This window comes from Lithobates pipiens, unplaced genomic scaffold (assembly GCF_037356315.1).
Source record: "Lithobates pipiens isolate NorthernLeopardFrog02 unplaced genomic scaffold, aLitPip1_a1.2 Scaffold_16, whole genome shotgun sequence".
Classification (NCBI taxonomy): Eukaryota; Metazoa; Chordata; class Amphibia; order Anura; family Ranidae; genus Lithobates; species Lithobates pipiens.
The window spans coordinates 240,805,037-240,831,218 of NW_027507748.1; the positions used below are offsets into that span (position 1 = coordinate 240,805,037).

Consider the following 26,182-nt stretch of genomic DNA (forward strand, 5'->3'; position numbering starts at 1 on the left):
AAGCATTCTAATCCTAGTCCACTCTATCCAAAAAAATTAATTTGCCTTTAGTTATACTTTAATTTTTTTCGCAATTTTTTTTTTTTTTTGCACACTGTAGTGCTCTGGGGAATGATTGGGATTTTTTTTTTTTTTTACACTGTGATTGCCTATTAGTGATGATCACTGTATAAGCAATAATTTTTACTGTGTTTTGCATCCATTCGTAATGCAGTTGTTCACTATTGTGATTATTGGGATGGGCCACAGCTATCACTTGGTAGAGGACCACCGTGATTGGTCACAGTGTTTACATGGTACAAGGCCAATCACAGAGATCACAGCCGTAAGTAATGGCATCATGAATTACATCCATTGTTTACTATTGGACAATTGATCTCTGTGATTGGTTAGAGCCATCACATGGTACCAGGGCCAATCACAGTTAGTCCAGTGAACATATCGGTGACAGATTACAGTACTGCACACCCAGGGGTTGTGCACAAGTCACTCTTCTGGGAGGACAAAAAAAATGGGTATGTCCTCCCAGAATGATGCTGCTCCTGTCCAGCTGTTTATGTGCAGTGGCTGGTCAGGAGGTGGTTAATGGGTGTGTTCAGTAAAGGCACAAGAAATTAGAATTGTGTGTTATCAGCCTAAGCACATTGTTTTTGTCTATTGTTGTGACTTAGATCTGGATCAGATCACATATGGCACATTACTGTAAAAAAAAAAAAAAGTGTTCACACATTTTTTCTTGCCACTGTATGCAGCTTCAAAGGAGTGTAATAAGTTTATCTGAGGAAACATTCTGAGCTGGATCACTCGGTCTAGTACAGATGACATGCATATATTGTTGAATTTGAGTTAGTTTTCAAATCCTAGCTAGGATCCTGCTTAACTTTTTTTTTCCTGAGATTTTGAGTATTTTAAATAGTTTCCATTAATTAAAGCAAAGTTCCTGACTATTAACCTGCATTTGTATCTATTCTGTTGGTGTTTTTCCCATTTAGGACAAATAAAATAGCCAGGCTCCCACTGGAATATGGTGCGGGAAAGGTGCGTTCTGCGTTAATGGGACCCCAGACACTCAGCAGTCACCTTAAACGCTGCACATTCATTGTTAATGGCACCCTAAACACTGTGTTTGTGGCCACCAAACTGCATGGTACTGCAGTTAGGCGTAACACAACTTTTTTCTAACTTTGGATAGAGTGCCGATCTTGGTGGCGATCTTGGTGAGATCAGGCACCACACATCACAATCACTTCCCTGGTACTAGCTCGGCTAATCTCCACTGAAGCAATCACTTGTATCAACAACAGGAATACTGCACACTTAGATGAAAAATAATCTTCCTTTATTAAAATAGCCAGCAGGAATGATTTCTCTGGTTAAATCTTATCCCTTAGTTTTGTCTTCCTATGGTTTCTGTTACATGCCTACATTTGTTGTGCAGTCACTTAATAGTCTACACCAGTGGGGCCACAGGATGTGATCAGAAGAAGAGGGTACTGCTGACAAAAAGGAGGTGCTGCCCTTCTGCAGTTGAGAGCTAGAAAGGATGTGGGTTGGGGGGGTATGAGTGTGCTTGCTGGGAGCAAAAACCTGAATGGGCTCAAGAAGCCTCCAGTGTTTCTGAAAAATAATGGGAAACCTCTCAGGTTGAAACTTAAAGATTACAATCCAAAAAGTATTTTACATTTATTCTAAATGGCCATTTTTCCTGAGGCATATCCTTTTTTTGGTTTTCCTCATATTTATGGCGACCAAGTGTTCTAATGTCAAATGGAGAGAAGTATTCCCTTTTACAAAGATCTTACATATAGTTAGTGGGACCTTACGCCACTTGGTGTGTGCCAAATAGTTGATGAACATACAAGATTATTTCAAATTATTTTGATAACTGAAGTACACCTAGTATGTTTACTGGGCACTTAAACCCCCCTCCTGTTCAGACCAATTTTCAGCTTTCAGCGCTGATGCCCTTTGAATGGCAATTGCACGGTCATGCTACACTGTACCCAAATGAATTTTTTTTACCACAAATAGAGCTTTCTTTTGGTGGTATTTGATCACCTCTGCTTTTTTTTTTGTTAAATTTTTTTTAAAAAGACCAAATTTAAAAAAATATATATATATTTTTTTTATAATTTGTTATAAAACAAAATTTTGCATGCAGGTAATTTTTCTCCTTCATTGATGTACGCTGATGAGGCGGCAGTGATGGGCACTGATCGGTTACACTGATAGGCAGCACTGCTAGGTGGCACTGATTGGCACCACTAGTGGGCATTGATAGGTGCCACTAATGGGCACTAGCAGGTGGCAATGGCAGGTAGCACTGACGGGGTACTGTTGGCACAGAGGAGGCAGATGTGCCTCCTTCCTCTTCGTGACAGATGTCCCTGCAGCATAAGCCGGTGATCGAAGATTACCGAGCTATTGTTTACATCGTGTAATCAGCTGTCTTTGGCTGACAGCTGATCACATGGTAAGGGGTCGGGACCGGCCCCTTACTCGGATCGGTGATCACCCGAGTCTCGGTGACTCTGTGATCACAGCGCGCACCCTGCAGGGCACGCGCTAGGAGCTGGCAAAGGGGAGGATGTCCTATGACAGCCTCCCAGAAATTGAGGTCTGCGCTGTAGCCATCATCTGGCTATGGCCCGGACCTCAAGTGGTTAAAAGAGGAGTGTTTAAAGTATACACCATTGAGATCATTTATTTTAAAGGATGTTGGTTTTGATTACCATTTGATCACCCCTGTTGCACTTTCCACAGGTTCTCTCGCTCTGATGAACTTTCAAGACACAAGAGGTCCCACTCTGGTGTAAAGCCATATCAATGTACAGTGTGTGAGAAGAAGTTTGCCCGCAGTGACCATCTGTCTAAACACATGAAGATACACCGTGGCCAGCGAGTTGGTGGTTGCCGGACACCACGAACCAGCACTTAATATAGTTTTATTCTTTCGTAATCTTCCACTAGCTGGCCAGCCTGAAATACTTGTTGCTTCACCTATAACATGTCCTCAGTCCTTGGATATAACCTGCAAAACACTTACTGTACATAGCCACTATAATCAAATCAAGATGGGGGGGGGGGGGGGGGCTGTGTAATGTTATAGAACACTGTATTGCAGGCTTTGCTGACAATAATCATACAAGCCAGGATACTGTATTTAACTTGGTTACATTTTTAAGTACCAAGTTTCTGTTCTATCTGTGTGGAGCAGAATCCCTGTGAATGTTGCCATACCTCTGGTTTATGGACTGTTACTTATCCTGTGGGCTATGATTTGGTCACTTCTTTGGAATATCATACTGTGTACTTCTGTTTATTTGTAAATGTGTGTAAAGCCTTGTTTTAGTTATGTTTGAATGTGTTAATATACATGTGTACCCTTATCTCTACTGTATTCATTTTAATATGTCCACATTTTTGTGGGTATTGTTACAGCTCCGTTAAGAAATAAAAACAGCGGCTTCCCGTAGGATATACGTTTGTATACTCTACTACTTCTAGTACCTTTTGTATCACACCTCTCCTCCAAAGTTGATGCCACCATCAGTGTTTTTTTTTCCCCTTGGCCCCTTTCCAATGCAGTGATGCTGAGGTCAGTGGACACAGGTCTCTAATATTCCTTGAAATGTCTATTGCTGAAGACATTGGTTGTAGCACGCAAATGGAGGGAGGAATAACTGGCCTGGAGAGGTGAATATAGTACCTTATATGTCTTACAGGGAGCTGCTGATTTTTTTCTGGTCAGGGTCTCTTTACATGCATAAGAAAAAGAGAAAAATGTATATACATAGGCAGGTGTACTTATACAAATTTGCATGAAGACCATGACTGCCTACTTTCCCTGTTTGCAAGTGTGTGTGTATATGAAAGAATACACCTTATCAAACCATTTCCTATAATGAAAGCTGCCTTTGCAGGAGGAATGTAGAAGCCATGCCATAGTCCATGATGGCAAAGTGCCATTCCACATTACACAAAATTATTAGCACAGTATAATTGTGGGATGCAGCAACCAACCTGTAACACTGTTAGGGTTCATGTTGACCGGTGTTTTAGTCCTTATTCCATTTGAACAAGGAGCATATGCAGCTGCATGAAAGGAAAACGCAAGGTTTGACAAGAAAGGGCTGCGTTTGACCTGCTTTGCCTGCACCTAAAATTACCTTAATTGGACATTCTGCATTCAAGAAACACAGCACAAAGCAGGTCAAATACAGCCCCTAAACCAGGGATATGCAATTAGCGGACCTCCAGCTGTTGCAGAACTACAAGTCCCATGAGGCATAGCAAGACTCTCACAGCCACAAGCATGACACGCAGAAGCATGATGGGACTTGTAGTTTTGCAACAGCTGGAGGTCCGCTAATTGCATATCCCTGCCTTAAACTGTAATTTGTGCTAAGGAACATCAGCATTGAACAGTCAATGATGTCTGCTCTGATGTGCCACCACAGTGGTAGACTCAGGGTAGACATCTATTTGTCAACCTTTTGGCTGATAGCCGTGTAGTTCTGCGAGCTACAGAACCCATTTGCACTCAAATGGTCAGCTGTTGTAAGAGCCAAAGGTATGTATTTTTCTGGCTTTTGAGTGCAGATGTATGTATAACTCACAAACACTGATACACTGGCTGCTGTGTGCATATTTTACTCACACACATGCATATATGGAAGCACTTAAATGTTAAAGAATGCAAAGTATGCTAGTCAAAAGCAACAAATCCATTTAATATTTTTTCTTAATTTCAGAGTACTTTACTGAAAGTTGTCTGGCTTGGGTTACTGCCCTTTTTATAAGATACAATTCTATCATATAGTGAATACAGCTTGTTTGCCCAATTTTTAATTTTTTTTTAAATCTGAAGTAGCTGTATTGCACAATGCCCCCATTACATAAAAACATCCTGTTGCCCATTGCTTTGGAACTATAGTTACTGACAGCCACCATCACCTCATTTGGAGGATCTCATATCACTTAGCACAGCTGCAGTATAACATTAGCAGCTTGCTGTTTGATTTTGCTTATTGCCTGCAGTAATTATGCATAGGACTTTTTAACAGAAAGGTGGTATAGGGGTGAGCTCCTTCTCCACTCACAACTATTTAGCAATCTTATTTTTTATCCAGTAGACTAAACACTAATGTAGCTTTCACAAGAACAATAAAAAACTGACAGAGATGTACTTTGGGGAATCTTATGAACAAAACAATATTGTATGTACTGTATTCCATGTTTTTTTATTATTCTGTTTTGTTCCATTAGGTGTCTATACAAGCTGTTTTTTTACCAGCGCAACTAACTTTAGACATTTGGCCTAAAATTATTGGCATGTCAATTATGAGGCTTTTTTACATTTTTCTGGTAGTGATCAATTTTGGAACTGAGGTATGTTTAGTTTGTGCAAACTTATGACTACACCTATTGTGACTTTTCAGACAGGACAAGTTACTGAGAATTTAAATTTAGACAGATCTCATTATCTTGTGCATGTATGTTCCAAGGTGACACATCTGAATGCTCAGTTTAAGTTTAAATGGTTAGATCAACTGTATATTAATTGGAGTTTAACAAAAACAGATACTTTAAGGGTAATTTAAAGGTCATAGCACTTACCTAATATACTTGGGTTGGGGTGAAGTTCTCTTACATAACCCCAAAAAAAGTATTTTTCTCATTTGGATTTTATTTTAGCTTAATAAGGGTTTCAAATTCTGGTGAATGAGCTCTGAGTACAAAAAGCAGTGGTTAGGAGAGTATGTAAGGAAGTATGAATGAAACAATCTTTTTTTTGTTTTTGATTTTTAATAGTAAATTTGCTTATTTTGAGTTTATGATACAAATCTATTACGGTCTTCCTTCTGAACTGATTTACAGATAACTTTCATAAATCAGAAATGACCAATGTGCTGAGTCTGCTTATTTGTGATAAATATAGACCAGCTAGTGTCATTGGGCAGTAGCCATACTACAACATATGTTTACTGCTAAAAATGGATACAGATTGTGTGGCACTTAAAATGAATATTCAATATTACCTATTTATTGTTCATAGGGATACATTTGATAATTAAGAGGAACTTGTTTGATAATAAAGTATAATCCTATTGTAGAATTAAATTGACTCAATGTACCCCTTGTATTTGCTTTTCTTGTAATCTCTGCATGTAATGAGGATGTGTTTTGAATGAAAAAAAAAAACCACACACACTGTCTGAGAGCTTTTACCATCTCAATTGGGACACACATTTTTCCTTTTTTATTTATTAAAAGAATCACAATGAACAGATAGTTTTGCATTTATTTTTTATAGTTTTTAAGGAATCCTAAATCCCTCTAAAAGTTTTTTGTTTTGTTTTTTAGGATAGTGGTACACATGATTTTTGACGGCTTTGACCATGTCAAATGTGACACCTTTTTTAATCATTGTGATCACAATAAAATGATAGTTTGTATACATTTTTGCAGTTAGTGTGCACTCATAAATCCCTCTGAAAGGTCCTTTACAATAGTGGCACACTAGGTTTTATAAAAATTAAAATAATAATACATTTTCCTTATAAAGAATTCCCAAAATATATTTTTGATGTGCTTAGATTTTTACATTGACATTTATTTTGAATAGAAATGTGAGTTTCAATGTTGGGTTTGTGGGGTTTTTTTCTATAGAATTTTTACATACTTTTTTTGTTGTAGTTTAAAATCAGAGAACAGTCCTGTGTTAAATACAAGTAGGCCTTTAATAAGACAGCAAGCAACACTTTCCCTGCATAAACCTTCTGAAAAGGTATTTTTTCTGCTTTGGATAATCACATATAATAAACCTTTATGCAATGTTGTTACATAAAGGCTTGTGGTTAACCACTGAAGATAGAAATATGGAAGCTGCAATTGCAGATTAATATCCGATGAGCAGGTCAGGTGCACTCATCCTAATCCTGTCTCTTCTGCCCACTCAGACACATTCTCTGCAACAAGCATGCTAAAAGTGTGTCCTCCCATTTTACATGTTCGTACTGTGTTAGAGATCCCCTAGGTAGTAAAGCCAGGATCCGTATGCTAGCCCAAATTTATGTCTTCATATGTTTCTTATAAAGTACTCCTCTAATCACAACTGCTAACATTACTTAACATATGTAATTTTAAACTAATAACCCTTTTTTTTTTTTTAAACACAGTAGTTCACATGGGTTTATTGTTTGTCACTATGGCAAATGGTAACAAAAAAACAAAAACACTATGATAATTTCTGCCCATCATGGCTTAGCGGCTCTTCCTCACATTATTAAAAGGGTAATGATAGGAACAAAATAATTCTGGGAGTGTGGTTTAGGATTTCAACTAATTTGCATAGCCCTACTAATTTTAGAAATGGAGAAATTTGCTATTTAGAGATCTATTTGGCTCTGCCCATAGAAACCATAGAACATATTCCTTTCTCATCTGTTGAGGGACACAGGAATCTGTAGGCTAGCCCAAGATAATGCCTCAGATACTCAGCATGCCCTTTTTTGCTAGTTTCCTAAGAGGATGAACATCTTTTATTTAGCTTTACTGATAAAACGCTAGACTTATTCTTAGCTTGATTAAAGAGATCAAAAACAAAATAAGTAATCGGAGCAGCTTTTCTACAGCCTAGCTCTTAAGTGCTGTACCTGGACCATGCTGGACTGGACATTGCTTGTGGTACTTTCCAGACTCCATACTGGTAAAAGTTAGCTATTGCATGCTTTCCAGGTCCAGAGCTGGGACATTGCCTCAGCGTTTGACCTACCTGTTGAGAAGGCCAGTTGGGATGAGCTACCTCAGTACTGCACTGCTGGCCACCTTTTGAAACTCCCTCTACCTGCTGGTTTCTCTGTGGAAGTGGTTAACACTGAGGAATAAAGTGCTGAATTCATGTGCTTGGTGGAGTGTTACTCATGCTGTTTTCCACCATTCAGTGTAGAAGCATTGTCCCACTGCTGTACCTGTTTGCAAAAGCACCACGATGAACTTCAAATTAGGTAGGTCTCCTAGCTTGTAGGTCAGGTATAGGCAGGATTTTTTTTTTTTCAAGATTTCCTCATAGGGCTCACCTCCGTGGCGCCTCTTGTGCACTGGTGAGGGGTGTCTATCTTCATCCTCAGATTAGTCTGGGTTGCCTTATAAACTTGTTGGGGTGTTCCCCATGTTCTCCTACCCCTCTACTAGTGTCAGAATTCGGGGTTCTTCCTTAACAGGCATTTTTTACTGAAGTGTTTGTCTAGTCCAGCGTTCTCTCTAGATGTTTGCTTGTTCCTTGATCCTTATGTGGTCAGACCTATAGTGGCTTAGGGTCTTTCTAATAGATTGACTAGTCTTCTTCGTTTAACGAGGGCCTGTTGTTTTTCCTAGGTATCTTCTCAGGACATGTTCCCTCTAGGTGCCTGACCCAACGTCTTGTTGATAATGTCAGGTTGCATTTTATTTCTTTCCCACTTGGGAGTTTGTTCCATCCATTATAGTGGGTTCTGGTTGATCTTCGTCTCCCTTGGTCCAGGTTTCGGTGATAACTTATGATTGGTGGTCAAGGGTATCTCGGTCATAAGCATCGGGGTTTGTTCTCCATGTCCTCCCTCTGATCACATTTCCCATAAGGCAGGGGGTTTGGCCTCATCTGGTGTCAGTTTGGGTGTTTGTCTTTCAGAGGCTCTTAAACAGCAGACAGTTTCCACTTCCATTTTCATGGAAAATGTTAGTGCTCTTTCATACCCCTTAAACTATTTTTTGTTTGCCAGTGTCTGTTCCTTCTGTAGGCGGCAGTATGACGCAACAGTATATCATTCCTCCTTTACACAATGGAATCCAACAAAAGGATTTTATACTGCGTACAAAAATCTAATTTTAGTTCAGACTGAAATTTCACACTCGAGATGTGTATTATTAAGCTCAAGATAGTGTACATAAAATGGTTATCTATACCTTTAGATTTGAAGAGTGACCACTGCATTTGGCAATCCTCAGAACACATACTGTATGTATTTGGTTTTAAAGTGCTTAATAAGGGCGCTGCAAGACTGTTTTGCTACAGTAGTTGGCTAAAATGGTGATCCAGATTGAGGCCTTTTATAAAAAATAAAGTACCAGTGCTTTACTGTCTTTGTTGTATTCTTTATACTGAACACGGTCTGACTGCTTTCCAATTATAGCTTGCTCTAAATCCACACTGGTCATTGTAGCTTCTGGCAGCAACGTTTATTTCTAAATCATTTAAAGGATTTCAAGTTATGTTTACATTATAAATATTGTATAGTTATTTTTATACTTCTTATCTTTTAAAAACAGTTTGTTTTAGTGGTTAATAAACACCCCAATTTTCAGGTGCATTTATTTGGCATAATAAATGACAATGTATCTTGTTAACTTGAAATTGTTGTCAGTGTATTTTTTGTTAGAAAATTAAAGCGATAGTAAACTCATTTTTGAACTTGTATATACAGGTAAGCTTATCATAAAGTGTTTAGGAGATATTCACACTGGATGCAGCCAGTGACATCACCAGTGCATGCACTCTGAGGAGGCTGCATACCATGCCGGACCTTCAGAGCTGCATGCTGGAGCCGAGGACTCATGCACAGGAGTGATGTTATCGCAGCCCCAGGCACTCATACAGCTGGAGCCCCTGAACCCGGAAGGAAGACTGGGTGAAAATGCAAGCCCTGTTAGAGGTGACAGCAAACCGATGGAGAGCTTTGCTCTAAGATAAGTATTTCATAATGTGCTAGTACGCAATGCATACTAGCACATTATGCCATTACCTTGCAGGGGATTTCTTCTTCTTTTTTTTTTTTTTTTTTCTACATGCTGAGATTTACTACCGCTTTAAGGGCAGCCAATATGGATTGAATACATTCTGTTTGGATCTTTTAGTCACACATGGTACCTGATGTATACTGTGTGCCCTCCCTCAGCTGATTGACAGTGGACTGTCAAATTCCAGATATTTATCATGATTTTCAGAGGAAAAAATTATTTCTCTTACGTTCACTGACTGACACAGTTCCTTACTTAGACAATTGATTTATTACGCCACCTTCAGGAGAGGACTAGGCAGAACATGTTAACATGTACATAAAAAACAGAACTTTCTAGTTCTGCCCGAGGGGCGGTCCCTTCAGTAACAACCCCCCAGCCTGCATACTGCAGCCTCAGTTTTTTCTGCCTAGTGATGAAGGACCTAGGAACCCTGCAGGCCCATCGGTCCATGGATTTTTTTCTGCAGAAGTCTGTGTTTGCAGCAGTTTCTTCTGCCTGTGTTTCATTGTCCCTCATTGTATACAGTGCTCGGCGGCCATTTTTGGTGTGACCAGGGAGAAGCATGGTCTGATACAATTTTTCTGTAGTTCGGTGGGCATTTTCCCTGTGATTATGACCTTTGTACTGGACGCTCGGCAGCCATTTTGTTGTAGCCTAAACACGTTTTTCATGCTCAGCGCTGTTCCCTGAGGCTCAGCACAGCGCGGTTTTCTCTCACAAGCATCTGGGAGCTGACACAGGACACGGGCACACCTAGCTGGACAGTGTAGAACTCGGACATGGTGGTGAGTCCTGCGGTGGGGGCCCCTCAGCCTGCAGCAGTTAGGAGGGTGGGACCATCACTTTCCTAAGTCCCTAACAGGTGGCAGACAGGGTAGGGTCAGCATGGCTTCAGAAACTTGTGTTTCTTCCCCCGAAATACAGGCAATTGCAACTGGTTTGCCTGCAGACAGTGCAGTGCCCTTTGGACGCTTTGTCGTCGGTCCTTAACACGTTCGTTGCCGAGATGGAGGTGGTGTGTGGGTGCAAAGGCGGTAAAAAGTGGCCCCTGCCCCCCGTCCTCTGGGGAGAGCTCTGACGCAGACTCGGGCCCCGCTGAGGCTGATGACCCCTGCTCTGTTGTTTTAGATGACGCTGACTTGGACAGTGAGGATGAGTCCCTGTCCGGGTCTGCACGTGACAAAGCGCTTGTTGGAGCACTTATCACAAAAGTGCGTGATACTCTGAAAATTCAGGACACATCAGATCCCTCTGCTGATGTAGTGGTCCCTTTTGGGTCCCATAAGCCAGCCCATACACCAAAGGTGTTTCCATATCTGAATTATTTTGATACGTTTTATATGCAAGGAATGGGGTCAACCGCAATGGACCTTTTCGGTCACCAAATACATGGCGGTGCGTTATCCCTTTGAGGAGAGCCTTCTCAAAAAATGGGTGTCTCCTCTGGTCGTGGACCCCCCAGTATCCAGGTTAAACAAAGTAACCACAATCCCGGTAGAGGGGACTCCTGCCTTTAAAGACCCCACAGACAGGAAGGCCGAGGCAGTGGCCCGTTCCTTGATTATGGTTGTGGGGTCAGCAATGCGACCAGTACTGGCATCCACACTTGTGTCACAGACACTTACTGAGTGGGCAAAACTTTTGCACAGCGAATTGGGGGATTTGGCTAAAATGCTGGTCGGCTGTCCAGGCATCTAAAAAAGCCCTGACGGATTTACCCTTCCTTGGTGAACGGCTCTTTGGAGCCTCGTTGGATGACATTGTTAAGAATGCCACAGGTGGGAAGAGTACCTTACTCCCACAGGCCAGGAAGTCTAAGGAGTCACGCCGTAGGCAAGGGCCCTCATTTTCCACTCACAAACGGCTTTTTTGTCCGCCCAGGGCTTCAGCAAAACAAAAGCGTCCCTGGAACCGCAAGCCTAACAAGCCTGCGAGCAAAAGTGCTACCGCATGAAGGTTTGCCCACGCCCCTCTCTTGGGTGGGGGGTCACCTTCGGGTGTTTGCAGCCCAGTAGGCCTCTCCGCTGTCCGACCAATGGATCAAACTCATTTCCTCTGGCTACAAGATAGAATTTTTCTCTTGGCCACCATGCAGATTGTTCCCCTCCAGTATACCCTTACTCCCGGCTCGCCGGGAGGCCCTAATGGGGACAGTAAGGGACCTGCTGAGTTGCGGGGTGATAGTACCTGTTCCGGAGCTCTGTAGTCCCCAAAAAGGAAGGGCTACGTCCAATCTTGGACCTAAAAGCCCTCAATTGCTTTCTAAAAGTACAGAGATTCAGAATAGAATCAGTTCGCTCAGTAGTCGCTGCACTCCATCAAGGGGACTCACTGACATCTTTGGACATCCAGGATGTGTACCTGTGCAGGATGTGCACATACCCATATGCCTACGGCATCAGAAGTTTCTGCGATTTGCAGTTGGGGAAGCCAACTACCAGTTTGTGGCTCTCCCCTTTGGCTTGGCATCAGCCCTTGAGTCTTTACCAAGGTATTGGCTCCAGTTCTGTTGTTGCTGCGACAATGCCGGATCGCGATCGTAGGTTACCTAGACGATCTCCTCCTGAGAGCATCTTCCCCCTCAGAATTAGAGGAGGATGTGGCAATCAGCATGCAGACCCTGCAGGAATTTGGGTGGCTGTTGAATCTAAAAAAGTTGGTGATCTTACCGACTCAGCGTATGGAGTACCTAGGCTTACTGCTGGACTCCATGGAAGCAAGAGTTTTTCTCCCTTCAGACAGGCTTCAGACTCTCAGAGCTGCGGTAAACCTGTTGATGAAACGCAGGTGGTTTTCACTACACTCCTGCACTCGCAGCGCCTAGAGGCGATTCAGTTTGTATTGTGCGCTATACAAGTATTTCATTCATTCACTCCTGCATGCGAGTCCTGGGGCTCATGGTGACCTCCTTTCAGGTAGTACCGTACGCCCAGTTTCACTCCAGACTCTTGCAGAAGGAGATTTTGATTAAATGGGACAAATCTCCGTTATCCCTGGATCGGCAGATTCAGGTGAGCCAGTCAGTCAGGGACTCCCTGCTCTGGTGGCTGAGATCCCCAGCACTTCGGTCCGGGAAGTCGTTCCTGCCTCTGAATTGGACAGTGATCACAACGGACACCAGCCTAACTGGCTGGGGTGGAGTACTGGGAGTACAGTCGACCCAGGGCCTCTGGTCGGAGGAGGAATCCAAGTTACCGATCAATGTTCTCGAGCTATGAGTGATCAGGCTATGTCTCTCCACGTGGTCAATAAGACTTCGAGGGCGTCTGATCAGGATCCAGTCAGACCACGCCACGGCAGTGGCATGTGTCAATCATCAAGGAGGAACAAGAAGCTCGGCCGCCACACGGGAGGTCGCTCACATCCTTCAGTGGGCATAGCGACATGTACCAGCCTTATCGGCCATTTACATCCCGGGAGTGGAGAACTGGCAGGCGGACTACTTAAGTCGCCAGATGCTGGACCCAGGAGAATGGGCGCTGCATCCGGAGGTGTTGAGACTACTGTGCCTGCGTTGGGGCACACCAGATGGGGATCTTCTGGCCTCCCATCTCAATCGGAAGGTGCCGAGATTCGTGTCCAGGACAAGAGATCCTTGGGCAGATGCGTCAGACGCATTGGTGGCTCCGTGGGGTCAGTATCAACTAATATATGCCTTTCCTTCACTAAAGTTACTACCACGTCTGCTTGGAAATCTTCTTCGCGGAAGATATATCATCATACCTGGAAGGCCTACATCTCCATGTGTGAGGAGAAAGGATGGCGTCCGCGCTCCTATTCTATATCTAGGATCCTGCTGTTTCTACAGCGTGGAGTAGACCAGAGATTGGCTTTAAGCACCATAAAAGGACAAATATCAGCCTTGGCTGTCTTTTTTCAGTGACCCCTGGCATCTCACTCCTTAGTGAGCACTTTTGTTCAGGGGTCCAGCATGTAGTTCCTCCGGTGCGTCCACTGCTACCCCCGTGGGATCTGAACTTGGTGTTATCGGCGCTTCAGAATCCACCGTTTGAAAATATCAGAGAGATTCCCCTGTTAACTCTTTCTCAGAAAGTGGCCATTACATGGGCAGGAGGGTTTCGGAACTGGCAGCCTTGTCTTGCAAGTTGCCTTATCTGGTTATCCATAAGGATAAGGTGGTGTTGCGTCTGCAACCTTCTTTTCTGCTGAAGGTGTATTTGTCTGCCACGGCTCCCTTTCGGAAGTCAGACTCTTTGTTTCGGTGGCTGGTCTTGAAAAAGGCATGGCGGTCTTTTCGGCCAACATTTCCAGGTGGATCAGACAGATTGTGGTTCAGGCCTACGCCTTGAAGGGGCAGGTGCCCCCCTTTCCGGTCAGGGCCCATTCCACCAGGGCAATTGGAACTGCTTGGGCATTCCGAAATCAAGCGCCTTTCACTCAAGTAAGCAAAGCGACGACTTGGTCGTCTGTTCACACCTTTACAAAATTCTACAAGGTAGATGTCAGTGCATCGGCTGATGCCTGTTTAAGCTGCAAAGTTTTGCAGGCGGCTGTGTAATTTGCAATTGCACTTAATTTTTTTCTGTTTTTTTTGACAAGGAACACAGTTACCTTTTAGTAAATGCACTGTTGCATTGTTACCGCAAGTTTTGATGCGGTTAGATAAGGAGGTGACTCCCCGGTTAGGGAGCACTCTGTTTTGTGGGTAAAGTTTTTATGCTGTTTCCCACATTCCTTTTGTGGGTGAAGTTTTTATGCTGTTTCCCACCCCTTGTTTTGACACTGCTTGGGGACGTCCCGATGGTCTAAGTAAGGAGCTGTGTCAGTCAGTAAACTTAAGAGAATATAGGATTTTTGTACTCACTTTTCTCTGTAGTTCACTGACTGACACAGCACCACTCCCTCCTATTTTTATGTTATACTGCTTGCTGACGTACTGAGGCTGCAGTATGCAGGCTGTGGGGTTTTGACTGAAGGGACCGCCCCTTGGGCGGAACTAGAAAGTTCTTTTTTTTTTTTTTTGTACATGTTAACATGTTCTGGCTAGTCCTCTCCTGAAGGTGGTGTAACAACCCGATGGTCTAAGTAAGGAGCTGTGTGAGTCAGTGAACTACAGTGAAAAGTATTTTACGGAGTACAAAAATCCTATTTAAATCTTATTTACTGTAGAAGGCAGTACGTCTGGCCCAGACATGAGTACAAATTTTACAGTACTACTATATGTGTGTTTTGTTGAGGGGAATGGGGGCTTTTTTTAAGCTGGTGGGATGAAAAACCTTTTGTTAGGAGTGTTCTAATTTTTTTTTTATTTCTTTCATTTTAAAATTAACCTTTTTGTACCAGTTAGTTTTCAGATCAGTGGAGCACCCTGGACCCAAGCTGTACAAAAGGCTTTTGTCCAAGTTTATATTAAGCCATAGACAGAGCAAATTATTTCCTGCAACCACGGGCTGCAAGAAAGAAAATCAATTGCTTCTTCATCAACACAGACCGTGTTAAAAGAGGTATCCCTCCCATCGAGCCATTGTATTTTCCTGGCAGGGGAAACCATCCCTTTTGTTAAAAAAAACAATTGTTCTCAAGTCGTCTTCCAGGACGGCACCCAGGAGGTGACTGGTCCCACCTGACAGAAAACACAATCAGCAAAGAGGTTAAAACCCCCCGCCTCTCCCTGTGCTCCTCAGTTTTTGATTGTATTTACCCACAGCGAAAACCGTTTGTTTTTTTCATTAGACCTGAAGCCTTTCTGAGTCTGGCCCGTGTTTTTGACCTCCCGCGGGCTCTCCCAATTTTTCTCAGGGGGGCAGCAGGACAGGAAGAGCCCCCCTGAGAACTGAAGGACCCTGGGTACAGTGGGGTACCCAGAACTTCAGGGACCATGTTCTTGCACTCTTCCCCCTTACCTGAGTGTGTCCATTTGGTGGGGGGGAGCAGGCAGTCAGGTCTCCCATGGAGCTGGATTGTTTCCGCAGCTGCTGTAGATGGAGGTGTTCCTGGCGGGGCAGTGAGGTCTCCTGGAGGGCCGGTGTTGGAGGTCTCCTGGAGGGCTGGTCGCTCGAGTGGCTGTTGTGGATAGCGGCGGTGTACTGTATGTGCGGTGCCATCTTTCTGGCCCTCGGAAAGTGAGTGACATCACTTCCTCTTCGGTGCCGGAAATGACACCTCCCTGTCTCTCGCATCAGTTCCGGTCTCCATGTTAATAGCGGCCAGAGCCTTACACAGCAGCGTTCAGAGTGGGGACTTGGCCTGCAGAGGAGCGGGCGTCCTGCTTTAGTCAGTTTGCCCCCCCTTCTGGACGGTGGTGTTCCTGGCAGCAGAAGGTGGGTGGTGGGAACGATGGACAGAGAGGAGAGGCCCACAGCGGCTGCAGCCATGGAGGAAGCCACAGGGGGTGAGTCTACCTGGCTGGCAGGGGTAATGATGGGACCCCACCTCTTACTCCTGCAGGTCACAGCAAGATATGTGACTAGTCCTGTGTTTCTTTTAGGTGAGGATGTCACTGCCCAGGTGGTCGCCAGCCGTCCCACAAAAACCCCTTCCCGCTCTAAGAGATGCAGTTGTTGTAATGACAAATTACCTCAGGACCATTCTAAGCCCTGTCCCAGGTCATGAAGGACTTTCTCTCTGTACAGAGAGGTTGTCCACTTTAAAAGCCTTCCAAGCATCCCTCAAGCCCAGGGAGCCAGAACCTCACACTAGTAGAGAGGGCTCTCCCTCCCAGGAGGGTCCTTCCACTTTCAGTGCGGGTGGTAGTCTTAGGCGCTCCTGATACCCTGAGGTCCCTTCCCTCTCAGGACTAAGAGGAGGTTGAAGCTCCTGACCACAGTTCCTCTGTCGAGGGCTTAGAGGACAGTCGGGGAGGAAGATGAGGACTCCAGACGCTGCAGATTTATTTTTTCTGCCTATGATATGGAGGGTCTCCTTAGGGCAGTTTATGCATCTGAGAATATTCAGGAGCCTACTGCACAGGTGTTTGTTCAGGACAGAATGTACAGAGGCTTAGTTAAGCCCCAGTCCAAGGTTATTACAGTTCATCAGGCCCTTAAGGATATCATTTTAAGGGAATGGAAGGAACAAGAGAGGAAGCTGTTAAAGCTTAAAACATGGAAGCGGAGGTGCCCCTTCAAGGATTAGGAAGAGGAAAAATTCTTTAAGACTCCTAAGTTAGACGCTTCCTTGGCTCAGGTCTCTAAACATTCAGACCTATCCTTTTGAGGATGCGGGTAACATTAAGGAGCAGATGGACAGTCTGGCCGAAACCCTCCTGCGCAGGGCCTGGGAAGCCAATGCAGCAGCTGAGTCCTGCCCTGGCTTCAGCCTGTGTGGCTAGCAATGCTGATATGTGGGTCACCAAATTAAGGGACCATGTTCAAGAACCTCTAAATCTAAACAGGTCCTGGACTCCCTAGAGGTCATTGGTAGTGTGGTAGCTTACCTGGCAGATGCAGCCGTTGAAACAGTTCGGACTACTGCAAAGTCAGGGGCTCTGCTGAATTCTGCAGGAAGAGCCTTGTGGGTGAAAACCTGGAAGGGAGATAACACATCAAAGACTTTTCTGCACCGGTTTAGAGCAGGCCCTGTTTAGGTCTACCAAGAAGGGCAAAAAGTTTCCCATAAAAACCAGAAAGGATAAGGGAAGGTTTTTTTGAGGTCCCCAGGCTAAGGACCGTTTTCGAGAGGAAAAGGAAAGCGGGCCTACCAGGTGTTGGGAGGCTGGTAAGGGCAAACAAAGGGTTCTCCTTTTCCCCAGTCAAAAATCCACTGATGAAGACTCCAAGTGACGTCAGGGTGGGGGGAAGGCTTTCCAACTTTCTTCCCCAGTGGGAGGGTGTTACGCAGAGCCCCCACATCCTACAAATAATAAGAGAGGGTTACAGGTTGGAGCTTCTCTCTCCTCCTCCCCCAAGTTTCCTCTTAACCCACCTTTCTAAAGATCATCAAAAGGCAGTGGGTCTCTTACAAAGCATCAGGTAGCTGGCGGATCAGTGGGTCATAGTGCCAGTCCCAATGCAGCAACATGGACATGGATTCTATTCCCACATTTTCATTGTCCCAAAACCCTTGGGGAAGTTCTGCCTTATAATAAACTTAAGGCTAAACAGAAAAGTGTTTATACCCTCAGAAGGCACCTCCTGAAGGACGTGTTTATGGCCACCATAGATATAAAGGACGCCAACCTTCACAGCCCCATTTTTTCAGAACCTCCGGCCTTTCTGAGATGTGCGATCCCCTCCGGTCAGGGAGTGCAGCATTGGCAGTTTTGTGCCCTTCCCTTCGGACTGGTTTCCAGCCCAAGGGTGTTCACAAAAATCCCCTTGACATTTTCGTTTACAATCAAAGTCAAGATCTCCTTACCAGCCTAGAGAAGGTAGTGAGTACCCTGGAGTCCCTGAGCTGGTTATTCAGTCAAAAAAATAATCTTCCTTGATTCCCGCTCAGACCAAGGTCTATTTGGGTTTCCTGATAGACTCAGCAGCACAGAAGCTGATCCTACCTCAAAAGATCTCATGTCAGCAGTTGCATCCCTGCTAGTAACAGAACAAATTTCCTACAGGAAGATAATGAGAGTCTTCGGATTGATGACATCTTGTATTCCTGCGGTCCCTTGGGCCCAGCTCTAACAGACTCTCCAGCAATTCCTTCTGTCCTCCTGGGATGGGAAGAGAGGGTCGCTGGATGACAGGATCTCCATTCCAGTACAGGTCAGGGAGTCCTTGCAGCGGTGGCTCAGTCCTCAGAGGTTGCAGATGGGCCTCCTTTGGGCTCATTTTTAACCCCTCAGGCTGATTACGGATGCAAGCGTCTGGAGTTGGGGGGCCCACTTGGAAGCTCAGGTTGTCTGGGATCAGACTCAAAGAGAGACTATCTCCAACTTCCGGGAGCTTTTGGTGGTCAGAGAGGCCCTAAGGGCCTTCGAGGAAAGAAACTGCAGCATGGAGATCCAGGCTCTTTCCGACAACGCGACTGTGGTAGCCTTCCTGAATCATAATTGATGTGCGTGTGCTATGTACAGGGATAGGGACAATTGTAGACAGTCACTCAGGTTGAACTGGATGGACTGGTGAGAGAAAGGTGATAAGGTTCTTCTTACTTTGGTAGGAACACAGGTCAGAGGGGATGGATGCGTTTGCCCAGGTTTGGGATTTTCATCTGCCATACGCCTTATCCCCCTTGGTCCTCATTCCCAGAATTTTACAAAAGCTGAACCTATCAGCAGAAAAGCTGATTTTGATCGCTCCTTGGTGGCCTAAGAGGACCTGGTTTCTGACATTAGGAATCTGGTCAGTGTCTCTGCCTCGGCACCTCCCGGAGAGGCAGGATCTTCTCTATCAGGGCCCGGTCTGTCACCCGAATCCCAGTTTCTTCTAGCTGACAGCTTGGCTCTTGAGAGGGAAAGCCTGCGCAAGGGGAGGTGTTCTGAGAAGGTAATTGACACCCTCCTTTCAAGTAGAAAGCCAGTTACCCAGCATATTTATGCCAAGGTCTGGGGTGTCTTCTCCCGCTGGTGTCGGCAAAAGGGACTTCCCAGCAGGAGATCCCCACAATCCTGAAATTCCTCCAGGATGGTGCAAATCAAGGACTAGCAGCCAAGACCCTTATGCCCCGTACACACGATCGGAAATTCGGCCAGCAAAAGACCGATGAGAGCTTTTGGTTGGAAAATACGATCATGTGTGTGCTCGATAGGACTTTTGCTGGCCAAATTTCGGCCAGCAAAAGATTGGGAACATGTTCTCAATTTTTCGGTCTGAGAAAGTTCGTATCCGAAAATGCCTTTGTGTGTATGCAATTCCGACGTGCAAAAACTTGCGCATGCTCAGATTCAACTACGAGAAGGAATCAATCGGTCTGGTAAAACTACCGTTCGTAATGGACATAGCACAGTCGTCATGCTGAATTTGTTTGAATAGTTTAACCATTTAAGGACCGCCGCATGTAATTATATGTTGGCACAATGGCACGGACAGGCACAAGCACGTACCCGTACGTGCCTGCCTTCAAGCGGGTGGGGGGTCCGAATGGACCCCCTCCTGCTGGCTGCGGTGGTCCGTTTCGCTTTAGGAGCGATCCGGGATGAGGGGAGGGCCGTTGGTTTCTGGCCATCCTCTCGCGATCGCTCCTGGCGAATGAGAAGCTTCCCCTGCCTGTGTAAGTGTAAACACAGGCAGGAGGAAATGATGTCACTCTCCTCCTGGCGGTCTTTTTGACCGGACGGCGAGGAGAGAAGACATCCAAGTAAGTGCACCAACAGTCCACTGACACGTAGGTACACATAGGCACACATTTCACCCCAGTCACCCCCCGATCACCCCCCCCCCCAGTCACGGTGTCACTGATTGCAGTGATCATTTATTTACTGATCACTGCATTTAGTGTCAGTCGTGACTGTAAAAAGTGTCAGGGCAGTTAGTGTTAGGCCCCTTTAGGTCCAGGGTAGCCCCCTACCCCCCCATAAAGGTTTAACCCCTTGATTGCCCCCCAGGTAACCTTTTCACCCCCTTTTGCCAGTGTCACTAAGAAATCGTTTTTATGATCACTGCATTAGTGTAACTGGTGCTGCTAGGTAGCTAGTTATTTTTTAGGTTCACCGCCGGGTTTTTATAGTGTTAGGTACCCCCATATACAACCTAATAACCCCCTGATTGCCCCTAGAGTTAACCCTTTCACCAGTGATCACCGTATAAGTGTCACTGGTGATGCTGGTTAGCCAGTTAGTTATTTTGTTATTTAGGTTTCCCGTCAGGTTTTTATATAGCGTCAGGTACCCCCATATACTACCTAATAAAGTTTTTAACCCCCTGATTGCCCCTAGTTAACCCTTTCACCAGTGATCACCGTATAAGTGTTACGGGTGACGCTGGTTAGTTAGTTTGCTTTTTATAGCATCAGGACATACGCCATTTATTACCAAATAAAGGTGTAACCCCCTGATCACCCAGCGGGTGATATCAATTAGGTTTTAGGGTCAGATAGGGTCTGCGTCGCCCCAGGCAGCACTAAATTAGTGGCAGTACCGTTAACACCCATGCGCAAAGCATACATCTCCCTAAGTGGTATAGTATCTGAACAGATCAATATCTGATCTAATCAGATCTATACTAGCGTCCCCAGCAGTTTAGGGTTCCAAAAAATGCATTGTTAGCGGGATCAGTTCAGATGCCTGCTAGCACCTGCGTTTTGCCCCTCCCAGCCCACCCAAGTGCAGTATCGATCGTTCACTGTCACTTACAAAATACAAAATACTATACAGTCGTTGACAGCCTAGACAGCCTAGGTGCTTTTTTACCTAAGAATCTCACTAGTGTAGAGCCCAAAATGGCAAAGCGAAGGTACACTAGTGAAGAGGCCTACACGTTTCTGAGCATGACAGATAGTGAAGAGGAAGTCACTCATCTGTCAGATTCAGGCTCAGAATACGATCCTGTAGAGGACAGTGGCTCCATGACAGATAGCTCTGACGACGAAGGTGAGGTCCCTGCTAAGGTTAGGGCATACCGGACTCCGATCTCCTGATGTTGTTGAGGTGCAAGAACCGCAGGTGCCTCGTAAGGAGCAGAGAGCCAGTACTAGCGTCGCTCATCCTTCTGGTGAACTGGCAAGCACCAGCGGCCTAGTACACCCTGGACGTACATCCAGCACTGCAGTAACACGTGGTGACCAGGCGAGTCCCATGAGTGCAGTTCAAGCTGGCGAGGTGGCAAGCACCAGTAGTGTTCCGATGCCACCAAGAAGAAGACAAAGGCAGGCCCGTCGTTCCCATAGTGCCCTTCCTGCAGAATTCGCCAATCCTGATTTGGTGCCCATCACTTCTGCAGCACCAGTACTTCCCCCATTCACTGGCCAACCCGGTATTCAGGTGGAAACAGCTGATTTTATGCCATTTGATTTTTATTCGCTGTTTTTCACAGAAGATCTCTATAGATCTATTGTGGACCAAACTAATTTATATGCTGGTCAACACATCGCCGCTAATCCCCAGTTACCTTCCCTTGCCAGAGATTGGAAACCAATTATGGTTTCCGAATTTAAGACCTTTGTGGGCCTTTCCCTCAACATGGGCACACATAAATTCATGACGTTGCGGACATATTGGTCCACGCATCCGACTGACCATATGCCTGTGTTCTCTAACTCCATGTACCAGGAAACGATATGAGCAGATCTTGCGGTTCATGCACTTCAACGACAATGAACTTTGTCGTCCTCGTGGAGACCCTGAATAAGATCTGCTCTACAAAATTCGGCCCCTCATAAACCACTTCCACCAACGTTTTGCAGCCTTGTTTATTCCCCATCAAGTTGTCTGCATGGATGAGTCCCTGATTACATTTTCTGCCCGCTTGTCATTCAAACAGTACATTCCCAACAAGCGTTCCAGATACGGGGTCAAGCTCTATAAGTTCTGTGACAGGGTAACAGGCTATACATGGAGCTTTACAGTTTATGAGGGAAAAGATAGTTACGTAGAGACGTAGAACTGCCCAGATTACATAGGGAGCGCTGGCAAGTTAGTGTGGAACTTGGTGTCACCCTTATTCGTAAAGGGGTACCACTTGTACATGGACAATCATTACATGAGCGTGCCACTGTTTAGTCATTTGTTTGATCATCAGATTGGAGAATGTGGCACCGTTCGACCTAATTGCCGGGGCTTTCCCCAGGGTCTTGTAGATTCCCATCTTAGGCTGGGGGAGAGAGCTTGCTTGCGGTGTAATAACTTGCTCGCTATGAAGTGGAGGGATAATAAGAATGTTTTCGTTCTTACCTCCCTTCATGCAGACACGACAATCCAAATTCATAAGGCGACTAATGTTGTGGAGAAACCCCTCTGTGTCCATGAATATAACCAAAATATGGGAGGGGTGGACCTCAATGACCAGTTGTTGGCGCCGTATCTAGTTGCCCATAAGGCCAGATGCTGGTACAAAAAAGTGTCTCTTTATTTCAATTGGCTTTCTTTTAGGCGTGACACCCATTGTTATTGTCTACGCTGTCCTGGCAATCCTGGTCTTTGCATTGGTGAATGTTTTGAACGCTACCACACACTAGTGAAGTTTTAGCGTAGGGTACAGCATTTCACAGGCTAGGACACACTTACCCAGGGTCTCCCAAGATGCCATCGCATTTTGAGAGACCCGAACCGTTACAGTTGTTACAGTTCCAAAAAAAAAAGTCGAAAAAAATAAAAATAAAACGTAAAAAAAATATATATATAAAATATAAAAACCAAAAATAGTTGTCGTTTTATTGTTCTCTCCCTCTCTCTATTGTTGCTCTTTTTTACTGTATTCTATTCTGCAATATGTTATTATGTTTTATCATGCTTGCTTTTCAGGTATGTAATTTTTTTTATACTTTACTGTTTAGACCCCTTTCACACCACACCGCCCTTTGCGTCGGCGGTAAAACACCGCTATTTTTAGCGACGTTTTACCGCCGGATTTGCGGCGCATTTCGGCCGCTAGCGGGGCCCTCTTACCCCCCGCTAGCGGCCGCGAAAGGGTTAAAACCGCCAGCAATACGCCGCAATAGCGGCGTTTTGCTGGCGGCATTACAGCGCTGCCCCATTGATTTCAATGGGGAGCAGCGGTGGAGGAGCGGTAAACACACCGCTCCTTCACCGCTCCAAAGAAGCTGCTGGCAGGACTTTTTTCTGACGTCCTGCCAGCGCACCATTGTAGTGTGAAAGCCCTCGGGAAAAGTTTGACCGTGTGTACGCGGCATAACTTTTTTGCGGGAGGATGCCCCCATGCTTCGGCATATATATATTTTAGGCACAAGTTGCGTTAAAAAATGTTTTATTTTTTACTATGTTTTTTTTTGGTATTTGCTTTGCAGGTATGGTATGGTAAGGTTTTACTGTTATACTGTAATGTCAATTTGTTTTAATGTTAACCATAATTTGCTTAGCAGGTACGCCATTCAGTTGCAGTTCGGATTTATTTATCTTGACAGCAACAGCGTTTGCTCCCACGATACATAAAGCCGTGACTCCAACGCTGTAGGAGGTGATTTCACCACTACAGTTAAAGAAAAGAGCATATATGCCAAAGCATGGGGGCAGCAGGGGTGAAGGAGCGATTTTGCTCCTAATGCCGCTTACATATGGTCGAAATTCCAACAGAGGGCTTGCCTGTGGAAAAGTTCAACCGTGTTTACACGGCATAACTTTTTTGCGGGAGGATGCCCCCATGCTTCGGCTTATATATTTTTTAGGCACAGGTTGCGTTAAAAAAAATTTTATTTTTTACTATGTTTTTTTTTTCGTATTAGCTTTGCAGGTATGGTATGGTAAGGTTTTACTGTTATACTGTAATGTTAATTTGTTTTAATGTTAACCATAATTTGCTTAGCAGGTACGCCATTCAGTTGCAGTTCGGATTTATTTATCTTGACAGCAACAGCGTTTGCTCCCACGATACATAAAGCAGCAACTCCAACGCTGTAGGAGGTGATTTCACCACTACAGTTAAAAAAAAAGAGAGCAAATATGCTGAAGCATGGGGGCAGCAGGGGCGGAGGAGCGATTTTGCTCCTAATGCCGCTTACATATGGTCAAAATTCCGACGTAGGGCTTGCCTGTGGAAAAGTTCAACCGTGTGTACGCGGCATAACTTTTTTGCGGGAGGATGCACCCATGCTTCGGCATATATAAATGGTGCATGTGTGCCCATCATTAGAAGTGGGTGGATGAAGGGAAGTATTCTAATGGTGGGCATACCCACAGATCAATCTCTTTTTTTTGTTCAGCCAACAGGCTGCATGAAAAAAACGATTACAATATATGTCCAACAAGGACCAGCAATGTACTGGTATGTTGCTGGACTTTGAATGGTTATACCAGAATGATGCCTGCGGGTTTAGGTATCATCTTGGTATCATTCTTTTCAGCCAGTGATCGTCTTTCATGTAAAAGCAATCCTAGCGGCTAATTAGCCTTTAGACTGCTTTTACAAGCAGTGGGAGGGAATGTCCCCCTCCCGGATATAAACAGCGCCATTGGGAAAGCATTTTATCACACCGAACAGTGTGCTCAGATGCTTTGAGGGCATAGGAAGATCTAGGGTCTAACAGACCCCAATTTTTTCTAAAAAAAGGAGTACCCATCACTACCTATTGCTATCATAGGGGATATTTACATTCCTTAAGATAACAATAAAAATGATTAAAAAAAATAAAACTGGAAGGAACTGTTTAAAAATTTAAAAAAAAAGCAAAAAAAAAAAAAAAAAAAAAAAAGCACCCCTGTCCCCTCTGCTCTTGTGCAAAGGCGAAAGCAAGCGTTGGTCTGGCATCATATGTAAACAGCAATTGCACCATGCATGTGAGGTATCACCGCGAAGGTCAGATCGAGGGCAGTAATTTTAGCAGTAGATCTAATGTTGTAACCTTTAAAGGCTTTTAAAAATGTATGTAGTTTGTCGCCACTGCGCGTTTGTACACAATTTTAAAGCATGTCATGTTTGGTATCCATGTACTCAGCCTAAGATCATCTTTTTTATTTCATCAAAAATTTGGGCAATATAGTGTGTTTTAGTGCATTAAAATTTAAAAAAGTGTACTTTTCACAAAAAATGCGTTTGAAAAATCGCTGCGCAAATACTGTGTCAAAAAAAAAAATGCAATACCCACCATTTTAATCTGTAGGGCCTTTGCTTTAAAAAAATATATAATGTTTTGGGGTTCAACGTAATTTTCTTGCAAAAAAAAAAATGTTTTCATGTAAACAAAAAGTGTCAGAAAGGGCTTTGTCTTTGTGGTTAGAAGAGTGGATGATGTGTGACATAAGCTTCTAAATGTTGTGCATAAAATGCCAGGACAGTTCAACCCCTCCCCCCCCCAAATTACCCCATTTTGGAAAGTAGACACCGCAAGCTATTTGCTGAGAGGCATGTCGAGTCCATGGAATATTTTATATTTTGACACACGTTGTGGGAACAATTTTTTTTATTATTTTGTCACTAAATGATATATTGCTCAAACATGCCATGGGAATATGTGGAATTACACCCCAAAATACATTTTGTTGCTTCTCCTGAGTATGGAGATACCGCATGTGTGGGACTTTTTGGGAGCCTAGCCGCGTACTGGACCCCAAAAACCAAGCACCGCCTTCATGCTTTCTAAGGCCGCGTACACACGATCAGACTATCCGGCGGACAAACCGCCGGAAAGTCCGCCAAATTTCCAAACGAGCGGACCTGCCCACACACAGGACTTGTCCAGCGGACTAGGTCTGGCGGACATAGTTCGCCTGACTATCCGCCGTACTTTTGAAATGAACGGACTTGCCCACACACGGAGGAAAGTCAGTTCATTTTGAACGTGGCTCCAGGTAGCCGGGACTAGCAAAGGAAGTCAATGTCGCCGCCTTCAGCGGCGAGATTGACACGTCGCTGGCCCCGTCACCTGGTATGGACTTAAAGGGGAAGTCCTACGC

At 44.6% G+C, this 26,182-nt stretch overlaps 1 protein-coding gene across 1 annotated transcript in view; it reads left to right on the forward strand.

Moving 5' to 3' along the window:
- The window catches only part of LOC143982475 (Krueppel-like factor 15), a 51,583-nt gene extending 42,189 nt beyond the window's left edge, over positions 1-9,394 (forward strand). Inside the window, exon 3 of the mRNA XM_077481215.1 lies at positions 2,764-9,394. Coding sequence (XP_077337341.1) covers positions 2,764-2,938 — 175 coding nt within the window. The 3' untranslated portion in view covers positions 2,939-9,394. The remainder of the gene's footprint in view (positions 1-2,763) is intronic.
- Positions 9,395-26,182: the final 16,788 nt, after the last annotated feature.